Source organism: Alligator mississippiensis, chromosome 4 (genome assembly GCF_030867095.1).
Source record: "Alligator mississippiensis isolate rAllMis1 chromosome 4, rAllMis1, whole genome shotgun sequence".
Lineage (NCBI taxonomy): Eukaryota > Metazoa > Chordata > Crocodylia > Alligatoridae > Alligator > Alligator mississippiensis.
In genome coordinates, this window is record NC_081827.1 from 77,404,831 (window position 1) to 77,426,078 (window position 21,248).

General features: G+C 43.5%; 1 protein-coding gene across 2 annotated transcripts in view; it reads right to left on the reverse strand.

Moving 5' to 3' along the window:
• Positions 1 to 18,924: 18,924 nt before the first annotated feature.
• The window catches only part of PPP1R12A (protein phosphatase 1 regulatory subunit 12A), a 195,607-nt gene continuing 193,283 nt past the window's right edge, over positions 18,925 to 21,248 (reverse strand). For both annotated transcript variants that reach the window (XM_059726121.1, XM_006274960.4), the window contains one exon: positions 18,925 to 21,120. In XM_059726121.1, the coding sequence (XP_059582104.1) occupies positions 21,034 to 21,120 (87 nt within the window). In that variant the 3' untranslated portion in view covers positions 18,925 to 21,033. The remainder of the gene's footprint in view (positions 21,121 to 21,248) is intronic.

The window sequence follows — 21,248 nt, forward strand, 5'->3', positions numbered from 1 at the left end:
GGTTTTGGTTTTTTTGGAAAAATATATTTCTCTCTAGAAACCCTAAGATTGTTCAAAACACATACAGTTACAGAAAGACATACCCATTACAGTACATGTACCCACATTTGCACGCATCCATTACAGTCCTCACACCCGTGCTCCAGTGCACCCGTCCGCAATCCTTTCACCGTTACAAATACACTGTCCCTCTGTTTCATCTGCAGCCTCTCTCTAGTCTTTTAGCTCATGTCACTGTGGAGCCAGGGGCTCCATCATGCAAATGATGGGGACCGGGGAGAGCAAAGACCCCTGCCAGATCCCTGACTGCTGTGATCTGCATGCTCAGGAACCTGTTGACCAGCACCCCACTCCTCACAAGAGGTGCATCAGAGCCAGGTGGTTAAGCCCATAGCTGTCATGTGTGGGGTGGCAAGTCAGGCACTGGAGCGCTGTGGTGTTAGGCACCGGGGGCACTTACACACATTGGGAGCCTGCTCTGACACACTGGAAATCCAGTGCCTCGGAGCAGACTCGATTCTTCAAAAACTGACGCGCTCCAGCAGCCTTCTGCGTCATGTGCATCAGTGGCGCAGCGTGCCTCCGCACTGAGAAAATGGCAGCAGTGCGCTTTGAACTAAAATGTGTTCAATGCGCTTTAGTTCAAAGCACGCAGCCGCCGTTTTCTCAGCGCAGAGGCAAGCCGCGCTGCTGATACGCGTGATACACAGGTGCTTTTAATTAGCACAGCTCACCAATCAAATAGCTTTTAATGAGCATGGCTTACTAATACCATATCAGAAGCACGGGTAAAAAAAGCCCTGTATGCGTATTGCGACAAAAATCTCTGCAAGACTTTGACCTTCTGAATTCCTGCAGAGTTTTCAGAGCCAGAGGGACTGAGTAGGAGTGCAACCCAGGGGTGTGAGGGATACCTGGGCCACTTGCCCCATTTCCACAGGCACAGGGAATAGGGCAGCCCTGCTCCTGAGGGGAGTGTCTGGCTCACACAGCCCCCTCTGTAGGGTGGCCATCACAGAGGACAGTCTGGCTGTCCTCTATTAATACAAAACCTGATGCCTTTATGTCATCTATGAGAAAAATAGAGGACATCAAGATGTCGGGTTTGCTATCAGCAGAGGACAGAGTAGCAGAAAACTAGAATGTCCTGTATGATGGCCACCCTACCCCGCAGGAAGGAGATCAGCTCTGAGCCGGGGACAGACCTGGGCAGCTCCCAGCTTCGGCGCCTCCCATCACCATCTCTTATTTGTGCCACTGCTATTTGTCCCTGGGTGTGTCCCTGCATGCACAGTCTGGTGCGTGACAATAGGCAGCCTTACCTGGTTCCTGGGGGCCTCCAGTAACAATGAGCCAGCCGCTCAGAGCCTGGCCAGGAGCCAGAGCATGGCTGTGGCTGGCCATACTCCAATTTCTGGTGGTGCATGCTGCTGCCGCCAAGTGCACCATGCTGCTTTTTTAGTGTGTGTGTGTGTGGGGGGGTTAACCCAGGATCTCCTAGTATAAAAAACCCAGCACACTGCTAATTAGCAGTGCGATGCATGAGTGCATATGCACTGTGTGCATTTTGCAGCACCTCAAATGGCTTTGAGGCTCTGCAAACCACAAAATCATGCTCATGGGGGTGCGCCTATGGATTCTGATTTGAAATCTCTCTTTGGGTGAGAGTCACTGTTCTAGATAGGCAATCACACATTCTCTCTCGAGCATCTTTCCTGCTTCTTGAGTACTTAAAGAGATTTTTTATTTGTCCACACATTTGTAGCTGCTTGTTCTTCAAATTCCCTCTTAATCTCCATTTTACATGTTATCTGCCAAATTCTGTTATCACTTGAGCTAGGTTTCATTTTTTAAAAGAACAGCACAAACAAACTGCTATCCCTTGCCATTTAACATGATATTTTGCTTGCCCTTGTTCTGAGCTATGCATACCAGCTACAACACAGGCAAGCTATGCTTAGGCAGCAGCCAAGGTGATTTTCTATGAATTTTAATTTCCTCACTCTTCCATTCAGCTTCTTGTTATCATCTTCATTTATTTTTTAAATCCCTCTCCTGAACTTAAGTGTGGTAGTACCTGCCTTAAAACAAAATTCCCCTCTGCAAGAATTTCATGTTATATTAAGTATTAGCTATTGCAGCTATATTTATTTTCTGATTCAACTCCTATTATATGCACATATGCACATCATAAAATTAATCTAGTTTTACTGAACAACAAATATTATACACTTCTACAAAGTAAGGCAATGTATAAGGTATCTTTTGAAAGTTTTAGCCACTGAAAGCAGAGCACTTTCATTTGTTTTATAGAAGTGAAAAGGGTTTCTTTGGATAAACCCATTTGTTAACCTTTAATGCAAGAAAAGACAGCTTATTCCAGTAAATAGCACAATTCTGGTAAGTAATATTTTGGATAGCTAGATGACTTTTTATTTAAAGATTTCAAAACACTTTAAAGATAGATATTAATTAGGCCTTAATACCCTCGTGAGATTACGACCATTGTCTGGTCTGTGTTTCATGAACAGATAAAATGAGCCACTGGGTTCTGGACCCAGGTAAAGCTTGCCAGTGACAGAGCTAGAATTTATACATTTCCTGACTGATGATTTAATCTCTCTCACTCTGTAAAGCAAATATTGACCACCTCAGAATAACTGTAAAATCCTTATTGATGCTATAAATTTCCACCCTCAAATGGTTATGCACGTTAGCTTTTCCCCTGAAGTGATAAGCAATAGAAAGCCCTAACTTCAGGGACATAGAACATGAAACTTTCTGAAAGAAGAAAACCATTTTTTCCTCTAAGTTGTGGTTTGTTGCTTACATTTAAATGTAGCAGAAGTACAGTACTGGCACGGTAAAAGAAAAATGAAAAAGGATTAGCTTTAATTTATAAATTGGCACATGCATAAAAAGTAGTATGTTATCTGAAAGTATAGATTCTGGAAAAACACAACTTTGAACACATGGAAAAGGTCATTGCTTTGTAACATGAAAGCCGAAGGAGTTTAATCAGAACTCCATGATTGATAAACTGTCCCAGAGTGAATAAATGTCAATATGTTGCCAGTGAGTAATGGCAGTTAATTAAAAGGCCTCCTGTGCTGCCATCAGATTTCATATTTTTGTTTGTTTTGCTGTTACCAATATTACTACAGGCCTGTTTACCGTAACATGTAGGTGCTTCACATCCTTAAAATAATTGAAGTGTGTGATGCTTGCAGACAGTAGGCAAAACAAGTGGCTCTATAAGTTTGTTGGAAGTAATATAATCTGTAAACCAAAAAATGTACGTGGGAAAATAATGGTGTCATTCCCGTAAAAAGAAGTAGAATTATAAAAACATAAATTCAAGATAACCTGTTTTTATCTGGTCAAAAATAATGACACTTTTTACAATGTACAGTCTGTTACACCTTCACTTGCAGTTGTCATATTTTGTGGCAGCTTCTGCTGACCTTCGTTAGTATTTAACATAAAATCTTTGTATGTGCCACAAAACTGAATACAAAATTGCTAGCTTTCGTCATCTTTATCAACAGCTGGAGTGCCTGACACTCTTCTTAAAGACGGGGTCCTCTAAAACATTCATGTTTCTACCAGCCACATTTAACACAAATTAAAACCAGGTTCTCACTGTTTTCAACTGGTTAAATAGAACTCAAAAGACATTCGACTTCTGGTCCCTTTATATCTCTAAATATAAAAGTATGAAGATTCCTTAGACCTGAATAATCAGCAACATTTTACTGCTGGCTCACTCTGTCAGTTGCTGGCTTGTTGGTACTAGTTAAGAGAAATTCAGAAACCTTTAGACTCTCTCTCATCAACAGCTCTAGAAATCTTTATTTTGATGGTCCGAAGGACTAGCATAGTATCAGTAAGTCAGCATATGCCCTGATCCTACATTGGATAGCATGTAGGTGTCACAACCCAAGGGTGTGATTTTTGTTTGTGCGCTTCGGCACTGCTAAATTATTTCCCGCCACTCGTAGCTTTCTTTGCAGGGTGCATTTCTAGGTTGCAAAAGAGAAATGCATGCTGCAAGGAGTTCCCGCCATTTGTATTCAAATTTGTGCCCCACTATTGGCCAGTTCTAAATTATTCCCACGTGGCGGCTAGCGATTGGCTTGCTAGCCGTATAAGAGGCTTGAGCGGTTTCCGCCCAAGTTGGAGAACTCCACGACTATCAGGAGGAGGAGAACTTCACATTTCGTGAAGATCTCTAAGCGCTGCAGAGCCTATTGGACCCAGCGTGTATTTCAAGAAGGCTATAGGGGTCTGATCAGCCTCTCGCCTCTCCCCGTCGCCGCCTGATCCCTCGACGTACCCTTCCCTGCGCGCAAGTTCCACGGAGCCTAGCAAACTTCGTGTGAGTCTATTCAGAGCTCTTTGCTTCGAGTACTTTCTTCGGTTGGCGTGACGGGCTCACGGTTTAGAGCCTCCAACCGGATTGGGCTAGAAGGTTCACGGGAAGGAACTCTAGTCCTCCTCTCTTCTTTTCTATCTGTAACTGCAACTCAAGCAAGTTTTCCTGCCTGCACCGCAACCATCTTCAGTGTAAGTAAAATAATCTTAAATCAACCGCTAAGCATCCGTGCCTAATTCTAGTGTGCTGCCTGCCTTCCCCAACCTGGAGTGTGTGGGCTGCTGGCCACAGCCCACCGCGCGAAAAAAGGGCCTCGGACCACTCCCGGCCCGCACAGTAGGATGTTGCTATACCCAAGAAGTGCATTGACTGCTCGCCTGTAGCGCTCTGTGCAGCCTTACAGAATGCATTGCCAAATATAACATGGCCATGTCCCAAGAGACATGTTAAGGTTGACATATCCCCTCAAAGAAATGCCAACTAGCAACTTGACCCTGGTAGAAATGCAGCAAATGCCACATGCAGAATCTAGTGTGATGCTTTTACTATGTTTTTTATAGATCAGCAGGTGCTTTAGAGATTTTTTAGTTTTTTTCTGTACCGTACTATAGCAGTATTTTGGGAACAAAAATCAAAATATCCCAAATTAGTTTGATAATTTGTTGTGTATTACAAAAAGGAAGGGAAGTGCCTGGGTAACTAGGAAGTCAACTAGGGAATAAATGAGGAGTGTAAGGCTAGTAATAAGAGTGAGGGAAAGAAAGGCAAGGGCCAGTAAAGGAGAAATAAGAAAGGGGCTGCAGGATTAATCAAGGGGAGTGGCTGTGAATCCATTTTAGCAGGGGAGCAACCCGATAGAGAAGCTAGAAAGGGGAGTAGGAAGGAAGCAGGTACAGAACAACTGCACTAGGGAAGAGGTCTTTGGCTGGTGCGGTTGAAACAAAGGAGATGGAAGACCAGTAGAAACACAGCAGGAAAGGAAAGGCTACAGCAAGGGTTAGCAACCTACCCCCTGCTGTAGGGAGCAGTGAACCATAGGATTCAGCCCATGGATGTGGAGATTTCCTGCAAATTTGCTGACATGGGGGACTTCGGCAGCAGTTGCTTTTCCCCTGCTACCACATGGAGAAGGACTGGCTGCAGGCACTCTCCTTATGCCACTTCAGTGAAAGCTGTGATGGGTGCTTTTTCTGTACCACCACAGGGAAAGACAGTGATGTCAGCTGGCTTCCCCTCTTCTCACCCACCTCTGAATCACTCCCAGTCCACTAAGCTACAGGAATAGAGAAATGAGTGAAGGGAATTAAGCGCAGGGAAACTTTATAGACAGAAGATAGCTGCAAAAGCCGAGGCGGCAAAGTAGGCAGAGCTGGGAGGCAGATGGCCAAGAAGGAGCTAAGATGACTATGAAAGGACTGAGGGACAGAGAGTAGTTGGTAGGAAGACTCATAGCCCAGGAAGAAAAGAGGGGCAGACAAGTTTTACATGATCAAAAGTTTGGTTGTGGCATGACAGAAACATTGCAGCAGCTTGTTGCCTGAGCAAAGTGAGCTTTTCTACTCAGTGGTGTTTCTCTCTATGCTTGTAACATGATAACATCTGAATACCACATCTGATGCATTCCAAAACCGTAGGGACCGTTCTAGGCATCAGTGAGCAGAACCCTGTTGATTGTGGGATGATACGGTGAATGGCTTACCTCCCACAGAGAAAAAAAGAAACAAATGAAATATAGTGGGATGAAAATGGCATAAGGATGCACACCGATCCTCTAGCTTGGGGGTGAAGAGAACAGCATAGGAAGAGATACACAAGAAACTTCTAGGGCGGTGCGATACAGAGGCTAGCACACTGATCCCGACATGCTACAAAGCAGGTGAGTATGCTTGACTTCTGTATGCTGAGCACTTCATTGAATTCAACTGGCAGCCCAGAGGTCTAAAGCTTTCCTGTTACTAATCTCCTGTGCCATATAGCAGTGTTTCTCAACCCGTGGTACACACCCCTGGGCGTACGCGAGACATGGGCAGCGGGTGCTGCGTTTTGGTCTTTGCCTGCTTGGACCGGAAGTTCTGGCTGCCACCCCTCCCGCCGTGTCCGGTGCACCGGGGTTTTCACTCCCCAGCATCAGTGTGCCGGGGGATAAGGAGGCAGGCCCCACGCAGACTGCTGTGCCCCAGGCCGCGGTGAAAAAAGTGGAACTTGGCTCATGGCAGCAAAACCAGATGTGCCATGTTGGGACTCCCAGTTTCGCTTCTGCTGCATCAATCGGCAGGGGGTACGTAAGTTACCAAAGGTTGAGAACTGCTGCCATATAGCACCCTTTAGTGAACATTTAGTAAAATACACTGCCATCAGTCTGCCCCGTCTGCTTTCTTTGTGTATAAATTAACTTTAGATTTCTGCTTAGTCGAAAACAGCACTTCTGCTCTATCAGAATATGTTTAATATTCAAAGGCAGATTTTCTCTGAGCAATTATTTTTGAGCCATTACTATATACTTTTGCCAAAAAAGCTATAGAAAACCACACTGCCTTCCCAGACAAATACCAAGCAGATTTTGTAGACTTGCATTAGTTTCTAGATCAGAGTTTGTTCAGAAGGGTGGTGGCTCATCCTACCAGGCACAGATAAACTCTGGGCAGGACTGGAAAAGCTTTCTGGTGCCATCTGCTGGCTCACATTATGATTCATAAGCAATAGCTTACATATATGCATGTTGACATTTCACCTTGGAAGGCACTCAAAAATGAGTCCCAGCTTTTTATATGAATCAGTAAAGTGATATAATAGCACTAAACATTCACCCTACAAGTAAATCCACATAAACAGCTTGCTCTTGTAATAATTGTTTTTATAATATGAAAAAAATCTTATCTATTTTTTGTGGTAACAATTCAAGAACAGCAGGTGTATCAACACCAGGGGGATTTACATTTTTCATAATGCAGTTAACATCTTAATAGAAATTGTCTTGTGAACACTTCCCCTTACATGGAACAGCACTAGCAGAGAAAAGTTTAATATATTTCTAGTTTCTTTAATTGAATTTAATAGCTAGAAAGTGGGCGGGGGGCAGGATGACCTGACACCATAAGATGGCACACTTCTCCAGTGACCACATCATGAGAAACACTAATTTATAGTCATAATTACAGTTTTAGGGGTTGGGATAGTTTACACTCCTCCAACATTTGTTACTTTCAATACTAATTAATGAGTTTAACCACACAGATTTGCATTATTTGCTATGCCTATGGCATCATCCCAGGCACTTAGTGTAAATGGATCTGGACAAATCCATTTTCATTGGCTTTAATTGGGTCTTTCTGTTGAAATATTTAGATAGTAGTTAAATCCATTCATTACGTGAATTTGTGCCAATTGATATAACAACCACATTCTCCTTTTTCTAGGAAGATCTGAGAGACTCATTCTCTGTAAGTTCCTCTAGGGGGGATAAGCAAGGAGAGGGAAATAACGATCAGGTTTTAGTGAGTGTTCCTCCCTCTTTTCTGTTTTATTGAAGCTGTAGTGCTGTGAATCCCCGAAACACAGCTGCCTCATGAGCCTCTCCCTTCGCTTTGAGGTAAGATAACAGAGATTTTATAGGTGCAGGTCCACAAAGAGAAATTCCTAGAGGCAGAGGGGGTTAAAGACAGGTGAACAGTCTCAAGTTGCCACCCTATCTCCCGCAGCCTTTTCTCCCACTCTCCTGGCAGGTAGAGAAGCCCCTACATATTCCCACTTCAACCTTCTCAATTTGTAGCCCCGACCCTTATAGAACAGGCAAGGTATGACAAAAGCAGCTGACTTCTGCATTCCAGGCAGAGGATGAGAGAAAACCATGCCAAGACTTCCTTCAACACTAGGGCAGTTAAAGGAGCAGTGAGGCCCACTGCCTCCACATCATTCAGCTGGAATCTTCCTTCCAGTTTTTCTAAGACCAACCCCCTGCCTTTACTGCAGACTGCTTTGATCACAACACTCCTTTGTTAATTGTTTTGAGAACTATTTGAGTTTAGAACTTGATGAGTTTATGTTCCTTGGTCTGTTATGGGAGCTGACTAGACTAGTTGATGTTACAGACACAATACAATGATCTCTGTGCTGCTAGAATACTCGTCACCCAAACTCTGTGCTCAGCTGCTGGCTTATTTTATTCCTGTTCAAATGTGAACTACAAAAGATTGGTGGAAATGCAGTGCAGGCGCTGCATGCAGTATGAACCCCAAACTGATCCCATGCGTCTTCCCAGAATGCCTTGCACTCCATGACACAAACTGCATATACCTGCTGCTCTGCATGCTGCCGTTTGGGGAAGGATGAGAGCGGTCTCTGGCATATTATTCAGATGTTATGCCTCTGCTCTCTTGTGTTACATTTTTTTCTAGTCCAGTAGTTATCATAGGCAGCTTTCAGATCGTTTTTTTCTGGGGGGGGGGGGGGGGTTTGGTAGGGAAAAAAGCTGGGAAAGTACTTTTTCCCCAGACAAGTCTTTCTGGCCATATTTAAGTAATGAGCTGCTATTTGCTATTACTAATCAGCAGAAAATATTTGCAATGGGCCAGGCTGATTTTCTAATCGTGTTAGAGTTCAGTGTTAAATTGATCTGTTCCAGGGGTACTCAACCTCTAGCCCATGGGGCTCCCCACAGACAGGGATATTTGGTGATGGGGGAGCAGTGGCAGCTAATACTGCTACCCCTCCCCACTGCCAGATTCCCAAGCCCCATATGACAGATTGAACCCGAGCCACACCCACCCCCCACCCACATGGCTAGATCAAGGCTGGGCTCCCTCCTCCCTCCTGTGCAATCACTGTACATCAGGGGCGGGCAATTATTTTGGGCGGAGGGCCGCTTACTGAGTTTTGGCAAGCCATCAAGGGCCACGTGGCAGGCAGCTGGGGCAGATACATATTAATTTTCTAAATGTTTTAGGGGCCCCACGAGCTGGATAGAATGGCCTGGCAGGTCGCATTTGGCCCGCAAGCTGCATTTGGCCCACCCCTGCTGTACATAGTGGAGAAAGGAATTAATGGCTTGGAAGCAAGGTTCGCAGTTGGCTAAACCTTATTCCAATGTGCAGAAAGTGGTCCCTCATTGGCTTTTTTTTTTTTTAAACCGCATGGGGTTCTATTTCTAGGACAATGGGGGTGGGAAGGGAAGAGACATTTCGATGATTTTGGACTAGATTCTGCCCCGTCCTGATTTCATATGGTTGACAAAAAAGAAAAAGTTTTACTTTCCAAATAGTTCTTCTAAGTGGGAAAGTTAAACAGCTGCCAAAGAGCTCCATGTTTAATTTGAAGGTTGCACTTGACAGCCAAGAAGGAACCCATTAATGAACCCATGTTCTATTGAAATTCATTCCTGTTGGCCCTGTACGTGCACAATCACAAATACTCAGATAGTAAGGAAGTGGGAAGACTCTGTGGACACCTAATTATGAAGTCAGTGCCACAGGAGGCAGAGGTATGCTCAGAGCACATATTCCTTAGCCATTAGAGATCCAGTTTTCAAAGAGAGTTGCTCTTTCAAAGAGAATATGCTCTTTTATGCTGCAGCATTTTTACTAGATGAAACTCTATGTAATACATTGGCAGATTATGTTTGGGCATGTAAACCGGCTTTTATCTGTACTGCCTTTCATTTTTTTAAAATCCTTCTCCAGTCTCATTCTGGCCAGAACACTATAGCACCCTTTCTCCATAGTTATCGTTACAGGCATCATCCATGCTTTTCAGGCTTAGGCTGCAGAATTACATTAATCTGACTCTTGGTTTCTATATAGAACTGAAGGAGCCATTTTAAATGTATACATGTATATACAGCCTGTATACATTTATATACAGCCTGGAACCTGTCAGTCCAGAATCCTCCCTTTCTCATCACAGCATTTTTCCACATCTATAGTTAACAAGGCTCTTAAAAATTTAAGGCAGCTCATAAAAGCATTCTCCGGGTCTCCTTGCACTCAAACTCGCTTGTCTCAAGCTTACAGGACATTAGGGTGAGAAGCAGAGTCCCATTGTTTGCCCAACTTTGAGGGTCTTGTTACACATTCATTTTAATTTTAGGCAACTCATGGAGTTCTTAACTCCTGGATTGTCTACACATTAACACATGAAACTAGTTTTAAGCATACTTTAGGCAGCTTAAAATTATGCCACTCCAGAGCAGGTTTATCTCTGACCCGTGTTACCCAGCTTGTGTTCCATGGACATGTGGTGACTCCCCACAGATGAGTCGCCCAAGTTGCAGTCCTCCGATATCCCAGGATGTAGCGTCCCCTGCTCCACCCTGTTCTTTGAACTAACTTTTCACCCCTTGAACTCTACTGCCCAGGGGGCACTTCTGGAACCAAGACAACTACTCTTGTCACTCCCAGGGGTGTGATCCCATGCAAATAACCTGCAGAGCACATGCCAGCTAACCAGGTCGCAGGGTACAGATGAGTCTGGGAGTGGGGTGGGGAAAACAAGGTAGGGGGTCAGACTGGGGCCTCATGAGCTGGAGCTTCCGTCTTGGGGCAAGGGCAGCAGCTCCCCACAAAAGCACCTCTCCTCACTGCTCCCAGTCACCCGGGGAAGCACAACCCAACACTTCCCATGCCCTAATTCCAATCTATTAAAATGAGACCTTTTATTCACTTATTTCTTTTTAAATTCTTTTCTTTTACTTTTTATTTTCTGTTTCAGTGGCTGACTTCCTTCATTTTACCTCCATCCCACCATACCCATTTCATTACCCACACCTATCCCATTAATTCTCCATCTTTCAGCTTCATGTTCCTGTCCCATCTCTCTCCCCTCCTCTCCCCACTCAACTCACCTCTCCAACACACCCACACTTTTAGAGCAGGGGTAGAAGCCTGTCCTGGCTCACCAGCCTCTCTAGTGGCAAGTCACAGCTGTGCAGGTGGGGACAGTGAAAGATGGTTCTTAGCTTTAAGGTACGACTGCTCCAAACTCAAGCTAGCACGAACACTGATCAACACTTGAGCAGCTCAAATTGCAGTATGTAACAAGGCCCTGAGATGAGTTGGGCAAGAGAAGAACAAAGCCTACAGGTAGACTAGCATAACCTGCCTATGCCAGTGTTTGGATTATAAAGATTGTTTGTGTTATGCATTCGAGCAAACTGGATTCATAGATTCATAGATGTTAGGGTCGGAAGGGACCTCAATAGATCATGGAGTCCGACCCCCTGCATAAGCAGGAAAGAGTGCTGGGTCTAGATGACCCCAGCTAGATGCTCATCTAACCTCCTCTTGAAGACCCCCAGGGTAGGGGAGAGCACCACCTCCCTTGGGAGCCCGTTCCAGACCCTGGCCACTCGAACTGTGAAGAAGTTCTTCCTAATGTCCAATCTAAATCTGCTCTCTGCTAGCTTGTGGCCATTATTTCTTGTAACCCCCAGGGGCGCCTTGGTGAATAAATCCTCACCAATTCCCTTCTGTGCCCCCGTGATAAACTTATAGGCAGCCACAAGGTCGCCTCTCAACCTTCTCTTGCGGAGGCTGAAAAGATCCAGTTTCTCTAGTCTCTCCTCGTAGGGCTTGGTCTGCAGGCCCTTAACCATATGAGTGGCCCTTCTCTGGACTCTCTCCAGGTTATCCGCATCCCTCTTGAATTGCGGCGCCCAGAATTGCACGCAGTACTCCAACTGCGGTCTGACCAGCGCCCGATAGAGGGGAAGTATCACCTCCTTGGACCTATTCGTCATGCATCTGCTGATGCACGATAAAGTGCCATTGGCTTTTTTGATGGCTTCGTCACACTGCCGACTCATGTTCATCTTGGAGTCCGCTAGGACTCCAAGATCCCTTTCCACTTCCGTGCTACCCAGCAGGTCATTCCCTAGGCTGTAGGTGTGCTGGACATTCTTCCTCCCTAGGTGCAGCACTTTGCATTTCTCCTTGTTGAACTGCGTTCTGTGTGCCCACTTGTCCAACTTGTCCAGGTCTGCTTGCAGCTGTTCCGTGCCCTCCGGCGTGTCCACATCTCCCCATAGCTTTGTGTCATCTGCAGACTTGGACAGAGTACATTTCACTCCCTCGTCCAAGTCACTGATGAAGACATTAAAGAGTATCGGTCCAAGGACCGAGCCCTGCGGGACCCCACTGCCCACACCCTTCCAGGTCGAAACCGACCCATCCACCATGACTCTCTGGGTGTGAGCCTCCAGCCAATTCACCGTCCACCGGACTGTGTAGTCATCCAAGTCACAGCCTCTTAACTTGTTCACCAGTATGGGGTGGGATACCGTATCGAAGGCCTTCCTGAAGTCTAGGTATACGACATCCACCCCTCCTCCTGTGTCCAGGCGTTTCATAACCTGGTCATAAAAAGAAACTAGATTGGTCAGGCACGATCTGCCTGCCACGAACCCGTGCTGATTTCCCCTCAGCATAATTTGTCCTGCCGGGCTCTCGCAAATGCGAGCCTTGATAATTTTTTCAAAGACTTTGCCAAGGATGGAGGTGAGACTGACAGGTCTATAGTTGCCCGGGTCCTCCTTCCTCCCCTTTTTGAAAATGGGGACCACGTTGGCCCTTTTCCAGTCCTCCAGGACTTGGCCCGTGCGCCACGAGCTTTCAAATATTCCTGCCAGTGGCTCTGCAATGATGTTGGCCAGTGCCTTCAGCACCCTCGGATGGAGCTCATCCGGGCCTGCCGACTTAAAGGCATCCAGTTCTTCCAAATGACTCTGCACCATTTCAGGGTCTACGCATGGAAGTCTGGCGCCTTGCTGCTGCCTCTCTACAACCCCAGTGAGAGACTTGTCGTGCCCCTCACTTAGGAACACTGAGGCAAAGAACTCATTGAGGAGTTCAGCCTTGTCCCCCCGTCTGTCACCAATTGTTTCTGCCCATTCAGCAGGGGTCCTATTCCTCCCTGGGCCTTCCTTTTACTTCCTATATCTCTAAAAAACAATTTCTTGTTGTCTTTTACTTGGGATGCCATCCTCAGCTCCATGGTAGCTTTGGCCCATCTAACTGCCTCCCTACAAGCACGAGCAGAGGAGGTATATTCATCTTTGGTGATCTCTCCCTGTTTCCACTTTTTATGTGCTCCCCTTTTGTCCCTTAGGCTGCTCTGGATTTCTCTGGTCAGCCAGGGAAGCCTCCTGGCCCCTTTCCCTCTTTTGCCTCACTCGGGGATCGTCTTGCATTGTGCCCGAAGGATCGTTTCCTTAAGGCACAGCCACCCTTCTTGGGCTTCCATCTCTTCAAATCTCCTACTCTGCAATGCGTCCTTGATTAATCGCCTGAGTTCATTGAAATCAGCTTTCCTAAAGTCTAGCACTTTCACCCTACTAGTTACCTTACCCACTTGCCGTCTTATGGTGAATTCTATTATTAGGTGATCACTGTCCCCCAGATGGCTACCGATCTGGAGGTCCGCTACCATGTCATCTCCCGTTGCCAATACCAGATCCAGTATGGCATTCCCCCTAGTGGGACCATGTACCTCCTGCATCAGGTGGAGGTCCTGTACACAGGTTAGAAACCTGCGTGAGCGGTGGGACTTTGCTGTCTGTGACTCCCAGCAGATGTCCGGGTAGTTTAGGTCCCCCATGACTACCGCCTCTTTAGCTTTTATGGTCTTCGAGATTTGCCTCAGGAGCCCCGAATCTCTTTCTTCCCCTTGATGTGGGGGTCTGTAGCAGACCCCTACCACCAAATCCCTTTATCCTTGCCCCCCATGTAGCCTAACCCACAATCCTTCTACTTCCTCATCCTTGGATTCCGTCTTGATGAGGGTTTATGTATAATGCTCACTGACAGAGTGCAACCCCTCCCCCTTTCTTCCCCATCCTGTCCTTTCTGTACAGTCTATAACCCTCAATATGTACCGCCCAGTCATGGGATGAATCCCACCAGGTTTCCGTTAGCATTGGCACACGTTAGGATTGGCACACTCATATTTCTAATTTAAGTAAAATGGAGGTAAGCAAAAAATTTTCATGGTTTTAGGGAAGAGTGGGTGTTTTGGCTAATTAAACAACAAAATAAAATGTAGTTTAACTATTCAAAATGAGATTTCACAAAATAAGCACCACAGACTTGAAACAAGAACAGCTTCAATTAAAGTCTGTCCCAGCGTACTTCTGAAATCAACATTTCCTGCTTTGCATGGAAACAAATCAAGACTTACGGGCTTTCTGCAGAGTAGGCATGCTCAGCTTAGCCAATAAACTGAACCATGAGTGACTGGTGCCACCTTAGTCGGGGGGGGGGGGGGGCGCACATGTCCCCCTCAGCAATCAGTCAACGATGGGGCAAGGGGGCGTGGGGGGGGCTGGGGATCCCCAGTGGCCAATCTCACCAATCGATCGCTGCGGCAAGCGCGGCTGGTCAGGTGGGCCACCGGCACTCTCAGGGTGCACATGCACCCCCAATGCGTCGCCACTGAACTGAAGTGCTAGGACATGTGCTTGTGATGTAAGAGACCTGGTTCTGGTATACTACAGATTAAGTGAGAAATAGAGAAACATGCCTTCAGCAACGTGGTGAAGGTGTGAAAGGGTGAATGGCTCTGTATAGTGGAATAGGTGGGATACAATAAATAGCATACCTGGGAAAAACTGCATTTCTTCTGCCTCCTCAACAGTTTATTGCCCCTTTTCCTCCAGTATGTTTAATTTACTCCAGAAACAAAGCAATTTAGTGTGGCCCTGGGATTGCTGGCATTTAGAACAAGGCAGCAAATGCTTTGAGAGATGTATTGTGCTGCATTGCTTGTTCCTGATAAGCTTCAGTAAACTCTCAAGACAGGAGGTAAGACACAAATAAGAAGGGTTGAAATAATTAGAGTTGGAATGTGAGGCTTTTGTCTCTGCTATAATTATCCGGTCAGAATAGAAACATTAGACATCTAACAGGTGACACTTAAAAAAACCTCAAACAGTTCCTCCTTTTTCTGAAGAATACATACTTGCCCTATCTAATCAGTAGTGGCAGCAGAATGGGGAGGTGCTGACACAAGAATAGCAGATGACTTAATCGGTGTGGCAGCAGTGGTAGCAGCAGCTCTCCCTTCCCCCACTCCCTTATTAGGTAAGAAATTCATTAGGATTTTTTAATCCCATTTTGTGTGTAAAAAACTGCAGTCCTCTTTGGAGCTGCTACGCATTCCTGGTCTAAATTGATGAAGAAGCAGAACAGAATCTAATTGAAACAGGATTCTTTTGCAGCTTTTCACTATCACATACCAATGCTGCTCCTGTAAACAAGATGAATGCAGAATGGACACCTGCTTAATAATACTTTTTCCTGCTATCAGTGACTTGGCCTAAGGCCCAAAGTGAATAGCCAGCTAGAGGTTAGAACTGTGCATGAATAAAGAGATTTTTTGCTGTGACAAAAAACTTGATAAAATAGGTAAATGTGGTTTCCCGACATCCCAGAATCTAAAGGCTAGATATTCCCATATGGAGACCTATTATTCAAAAGTAAAGCCCAACTTCCTGGAGAAGCAATTCTAAATACCCGAGTAAAGAAAATGAGATTCTCATAGAATAAAAAAATAAAAATAAATTTAAAAAATTATTATTATTGCAATCATTATTCTGCAGGGTTTTCTTCTCCTCATACAAAAAGTACATTTAATTTAGAGCTGAAGATACAAAGACATCTTCAACACACAAAGACATAAGTTAGGTTGGTTGTGGAAGCAGTTTGTGCATTTCATATGAATAGATGTAAAGAAAACTCCAAAAGGCATTTGCGGATCTATGTGCTTAAAACTATCCTGTAGAGCAACGGATGGTATACAAGACTCAATACGACTTGCCTGATTATGCAGCAACTTGCTAACTGTATCCAGTTCAACAATGAAATTCATCTTCGCATTATGGAGCGGGGGGAGGGATAAAAGCTGCCTTTCCTACTTGTTTACTTCAGAGGAAAGCAAATTGAAATTAAAAATGTTTAATCTACTTGCAAAACTGAAAGTGGTACAACTGGCCAGTAGAACAAAGTTCACTATTGCTTTTAAACTTTACAGGATGACTTTAGTCTAATTTGTGGATTCTCCCCTCCCGCCTAGCCATATTTGTAAGGAAGACAAAAAAAAAAGTTGAGGGGAAAGGGAGGAGGGAAATTATTAAATCCAATTAAACTAGATATTGGACAACAGGGTGCTTGTACACGTACAGGATGCCTGCTCTGATGCGTTCTAATTAGAATGCATCAGAGCAGACTCGATTAATTAAGTCTGCTAAAGTGTCCCAATTAGAACACTCCAGCAGCCTCACCGTCATGTGCATTCAGCATCCCAATTTCAAAATTGCAGTGGGGCTGCTTTAACTAAAGCTCCCCCCGGCACCCTAGAGCACACGTGTAGACATCTAAACTTTTTAACCAACCTCCCCAATTCATTCAAAGGACAGAATCTCATGCTTTCCTCAGAGCAAGGGTTTACTCCAGTATGAATCAACATGGCAGAGTAAGTCAAAACGCATGCCATTACTTCTCTCTACCCAGAAGACTTGCAGTAACTTGATGACCTATAAGTGGTTCTCATTCTAGGTTTGCCACTCTTTCCACCCTCATCCCTCTTCCCAACAACAGAACTAGCAAACAGATTCAGCACCCTCACCTGGCAAAAGGTGTTATGGCTCAGTTCTGTGCTACCATTTTTGTTTCTCTCACAAAGGGAGATTTCCCTAGACAGTTATGCCAACTGTGTTGGTATTATTTCTTCAGGTAGCATCTTTTCCATTGAATGGAAGCTTGCTATCATACCTTGCATTTAATAAAAACGAATTGTTGAAAGTTCAAGCGAAACAGAGGAGGATGCCATGAAATTAGTTCTTCCTGACATCTTGCACTGTAACCTGCTGTTGTGGCTCAGTGGTAGTCCTTCTCTGCCACATGGGAGACCCGGGTGTGATTGCTGGACATGTACATAACTACAGACTTTGAGGCACTGAACATCTGGACTCAATCTAGCCTTTAGATTCTGTCTCAGTTGCCTAAAGAGGGGATGGAAAGTCTGGGCAGCCTCCACTCCTCCATACTCCTGCCTAGGTATGTGTGTCAAAAGTCCTAGTGACCTGTAACACGTGTACCATGATCCAGAAGGATCAATGGTTGCCTACTACTACATCTTCCACCAGCCCCATGTGTCTTGAAACAAGTGTTCTGCTTGCAGAAGTGCCCCACCAAAAAGCCTCAAAATATGCCCCTTTCCAATTTACAAGCCAAACAAATACAGGGTTACTTTTTCTCATTTAATTTAGTTTTAATACAAAACTGTTTTTCCCATCTTTTTTTTTAAAAAGATGCCAAAAGAAGATGATGATAAGCAGGCAACAAGCAAGATGAAGACTGGTTTGGGACTGCCGTAGAACTGATTTGTTATGCTCACAAGAACTCAAAGCATAATATTATCCCAAATGAGCCGGTTCAAATGTAGAGAAGCACTCAATGACTGAATACCTGGTGTTACTTAAGTTTGACTTGTATAGAGAAAAGAACAGGAAACAGCAGTGCACAAAAGTTAGTGAATGGTACATAACTGAAAAAATAAATCTCACCAAGTCTTTCTTTTGGGGGGGGAGGGGGAGAATAGGAGGGAGATGGCAAAGGGCTCAATGGTGGGTGGGTGTGGGAGGAATTGAGAAAGACAGAAGGTTGCGTCATGAAAGTACATGGATACAGACTCAAGTTCCAACTCCCAGTTCTTTAGGCAACAACCAGCATCTGGACATAACCCAAGGACACACCCTTGATATCTCTTACAGGAGCAAATATCCCCTCCTATGCTTTGTTGCTTATTCAGTGGGGGACCTCACATGGCTTTGGCTCTCTCATTCTTGTGCATTATGGCCAGATTAATTGTTGGAGATCATATGGTGCTACCCTTCCCTTCTACTACTCTAACTTTCAAGCACTGCACTCACATGAGTGATATTAATTCTGCCACAAAAGCTCCTTCTCCATTCTGGAATAAATCCACCTAAAATTACAGTCTTAAATGACCATCTTCTGTGCATCGCCCATTTTTTAAAGTTTAGGCTGTGCTCATATTCCCATCATCCCCAATGAAACAGATTCTTAATACACAATTTTGTTCCTGCATTTTTAGGGATATTTTGTCTAAAGAATTTATGCTTGGTAGAATTTAGTCAACCAAAACATTTCGGGGGGGGCCAACTAATGCTACAAAATAAATCAAACAGATTAAGCATGTGCTCTAGGAGATTCAGTGTTTCATTTTCACTCTTACAATAATACCACATTAAAAAAAATGGTTCTCAGTTAGGTTCTGCATACAGACAGGTTTATGTAAAATATATAAACATTTGTCCAAGTTGTTACAGATTGCATAAATATGGCATTTTTACTGTTGCCTTTACAGATGTGCATGTACATCAATGTGCAAATAATCACAACTGGATTACAATCTTTGAAAAGCACTTGAACTTTGCATCCAAGTAAAGCAATGAATGAAAAAAAATGCCCACTGAAGGATTTAAATACCAAACTCAAAACACGGTTTAAATGTCTTCTCAGTAAAACTTCACACATTTAAAATAGTTTGTATTCATTTTATTTGTATATGTCAAAATACATTTTTTTTCCAAAATAGTGGGTTTTGCAACTAGTTTCATGCAGATACAAGGTCTGCTCAGTACTACCAATAAAATCAATGTAGCACAGTAGCCATTCGGTTTTTAGATATAAAGAATAAATAACCTAAATATAAAACACTAAAATATTAGAAACACGTATTTAGTCATTCACAGGCACCCAACTTTACCAAATATAATCCAAAAATATGCCCATCTGTCTTGTAACAGAATTCAAACACATTGCAGCCATTCAAACTGGTCAATTCTCTGTTTAATGTTAGCATAAGACAATGGAAGGTTCCCTATATTCAGACCCACCTCTCATACAAATCAATTATAACAAGATATCTCAAACTATCCTTGTACCTTTTTAAAATCAAGAATCCTGAGCTTGGTAGTAAGAGCATAACCTTACATCTTCAAAAAACCAATCAACAGAAAGAGGACATGTCCTCTTTACCAAAACACGCCCTCCCACCCCCAATAAAACTGAACACCCCTCCCCAAAAAGTAGGCAGTAGAACACAATGACCTTTTTTAAATGAAGGGGTACAAATTCACATTTAATATAGTATACAATATAGTCAATAATACATTAGCTACTACAAGCTTTACAATGTACAATTTCTTTTAATGGCTGAACTGTTCAGTGGTTTTAGGCAATAGACTATGTGCCAATAAGATGTAATTCTTGAATGGTTTAGTGAAAATATAAAAGCTGTTTGTTTCTAACAAAAGCTATCTTCACTTATGTATTTTTTAAAGGCCACTGAAATGTATAAAATGGTCTGACATGATGATGGTATCAAATCAGATGCCTTTTCACATGGCAATAACAGTGCATATAAACATTAACGTGAGTGTAATGGGTTAGGTTTTTCCAAATGATTTAGTAACATTACTTTGGCTAGCACAACAGTTTTGGACAGCACTCAGATAAATACAGGTATGTGAAATGTAGTGAAGCAGTTATAGTTATGCAACTTTTATTATGGTGAACACTATCAAATGAAAAAATGGGAGGAAAAGGTAATAAAAGTATTTTATATAGTTTAAACCTTTTGCAAAGATAGGGCTCCATACAATGTACAATGTCTAAAGTCTTTATACCATAAAAATTAATGAACTTTGTTAAACACAGTATTCCGGAGTAGCCTAATTTGCATTAACAGACATTTGCAATAGGGAAATATATTCAAGCATGCCACGTGGTGGTCTGAAAAAAAATCAAAACAGTACACATTTATATATACAGCATCACTCAGTACCTGCTAAAATGAATGTGAAGATTACAGGATCTAACATCTTTCACTACAAACTTTTTTTTTCTTTAAAAAATGTGACCAATAAAGGCAGAAAACTGGACTCTTAAAATAATTCTATGTTCAACTGACTTTAAAGCATCTTGTATAGGAAATAAATGCATATTGCACAAACAGTGAAAGCAAATGTTCCACCAAACATCTCTGTGCCAGGTGGCTAGACAACACAGCTCTAGTTTGCTACACAATGTATTTTAAAGGGGTGTGTGGTCTCTGCAAATGGTAAAGCTGTGAAAAAAAACACTGTACAGGAAAATCTAGTACATGAATAATTAGAAGGGGCGAGGGGGAAGCAAATCCAAACTTAGATGCAAAGAAAAAAATTGAGTATAGAAAAACTTGAGAACTGTGGCACAACAAAAACATTATTGAGTAACTGTCTTCTGTGAGAGCTGAAAGCTTTTGTTGATGCAAAAGTGTTTATGTACAACTAAGGCTTACTGGTTAAATATCTGAGGCGTATCTGGCCTTGAACACTTTCCTTATATGCTGTAGCTGTAAACAAGATTTCTCAGTCATTTTATCTTCTCAGCAGCTGCATTTTAACAGAAACAATGGTCTTGATTAAAAAAACAAAACAAAAAAAAACCCCAACACACACACACACACAGGTAAGAGGGCGTTTGGCAGGATATCTGAAAATGACAGTCTCCAAGGAATCTTCCCAGGCTTCCAGTGACTGCCGTGCTATGGTCCACTGGAGTTACTAGTTATGTGCAATACCGTAATCTGCTGCTGTAGTAAACCTTTTATTTGGAAAGTTTGCTTATAACTCTGATCAAGGCCCCATTTTCATCTTTTAGCCTCTGGTTGTCTGCCTTCAAGTCTGGTAGCATCTAGCAAAAAAATTGAAACACAATAGTTATTTGATGTTACAACACAAAACAAAGCAACAGAATCAGACAAAGCTATCATGAGAAATAAAACCCTTACACAGATTATTTAGTTTCTTTCAACAAGAAAT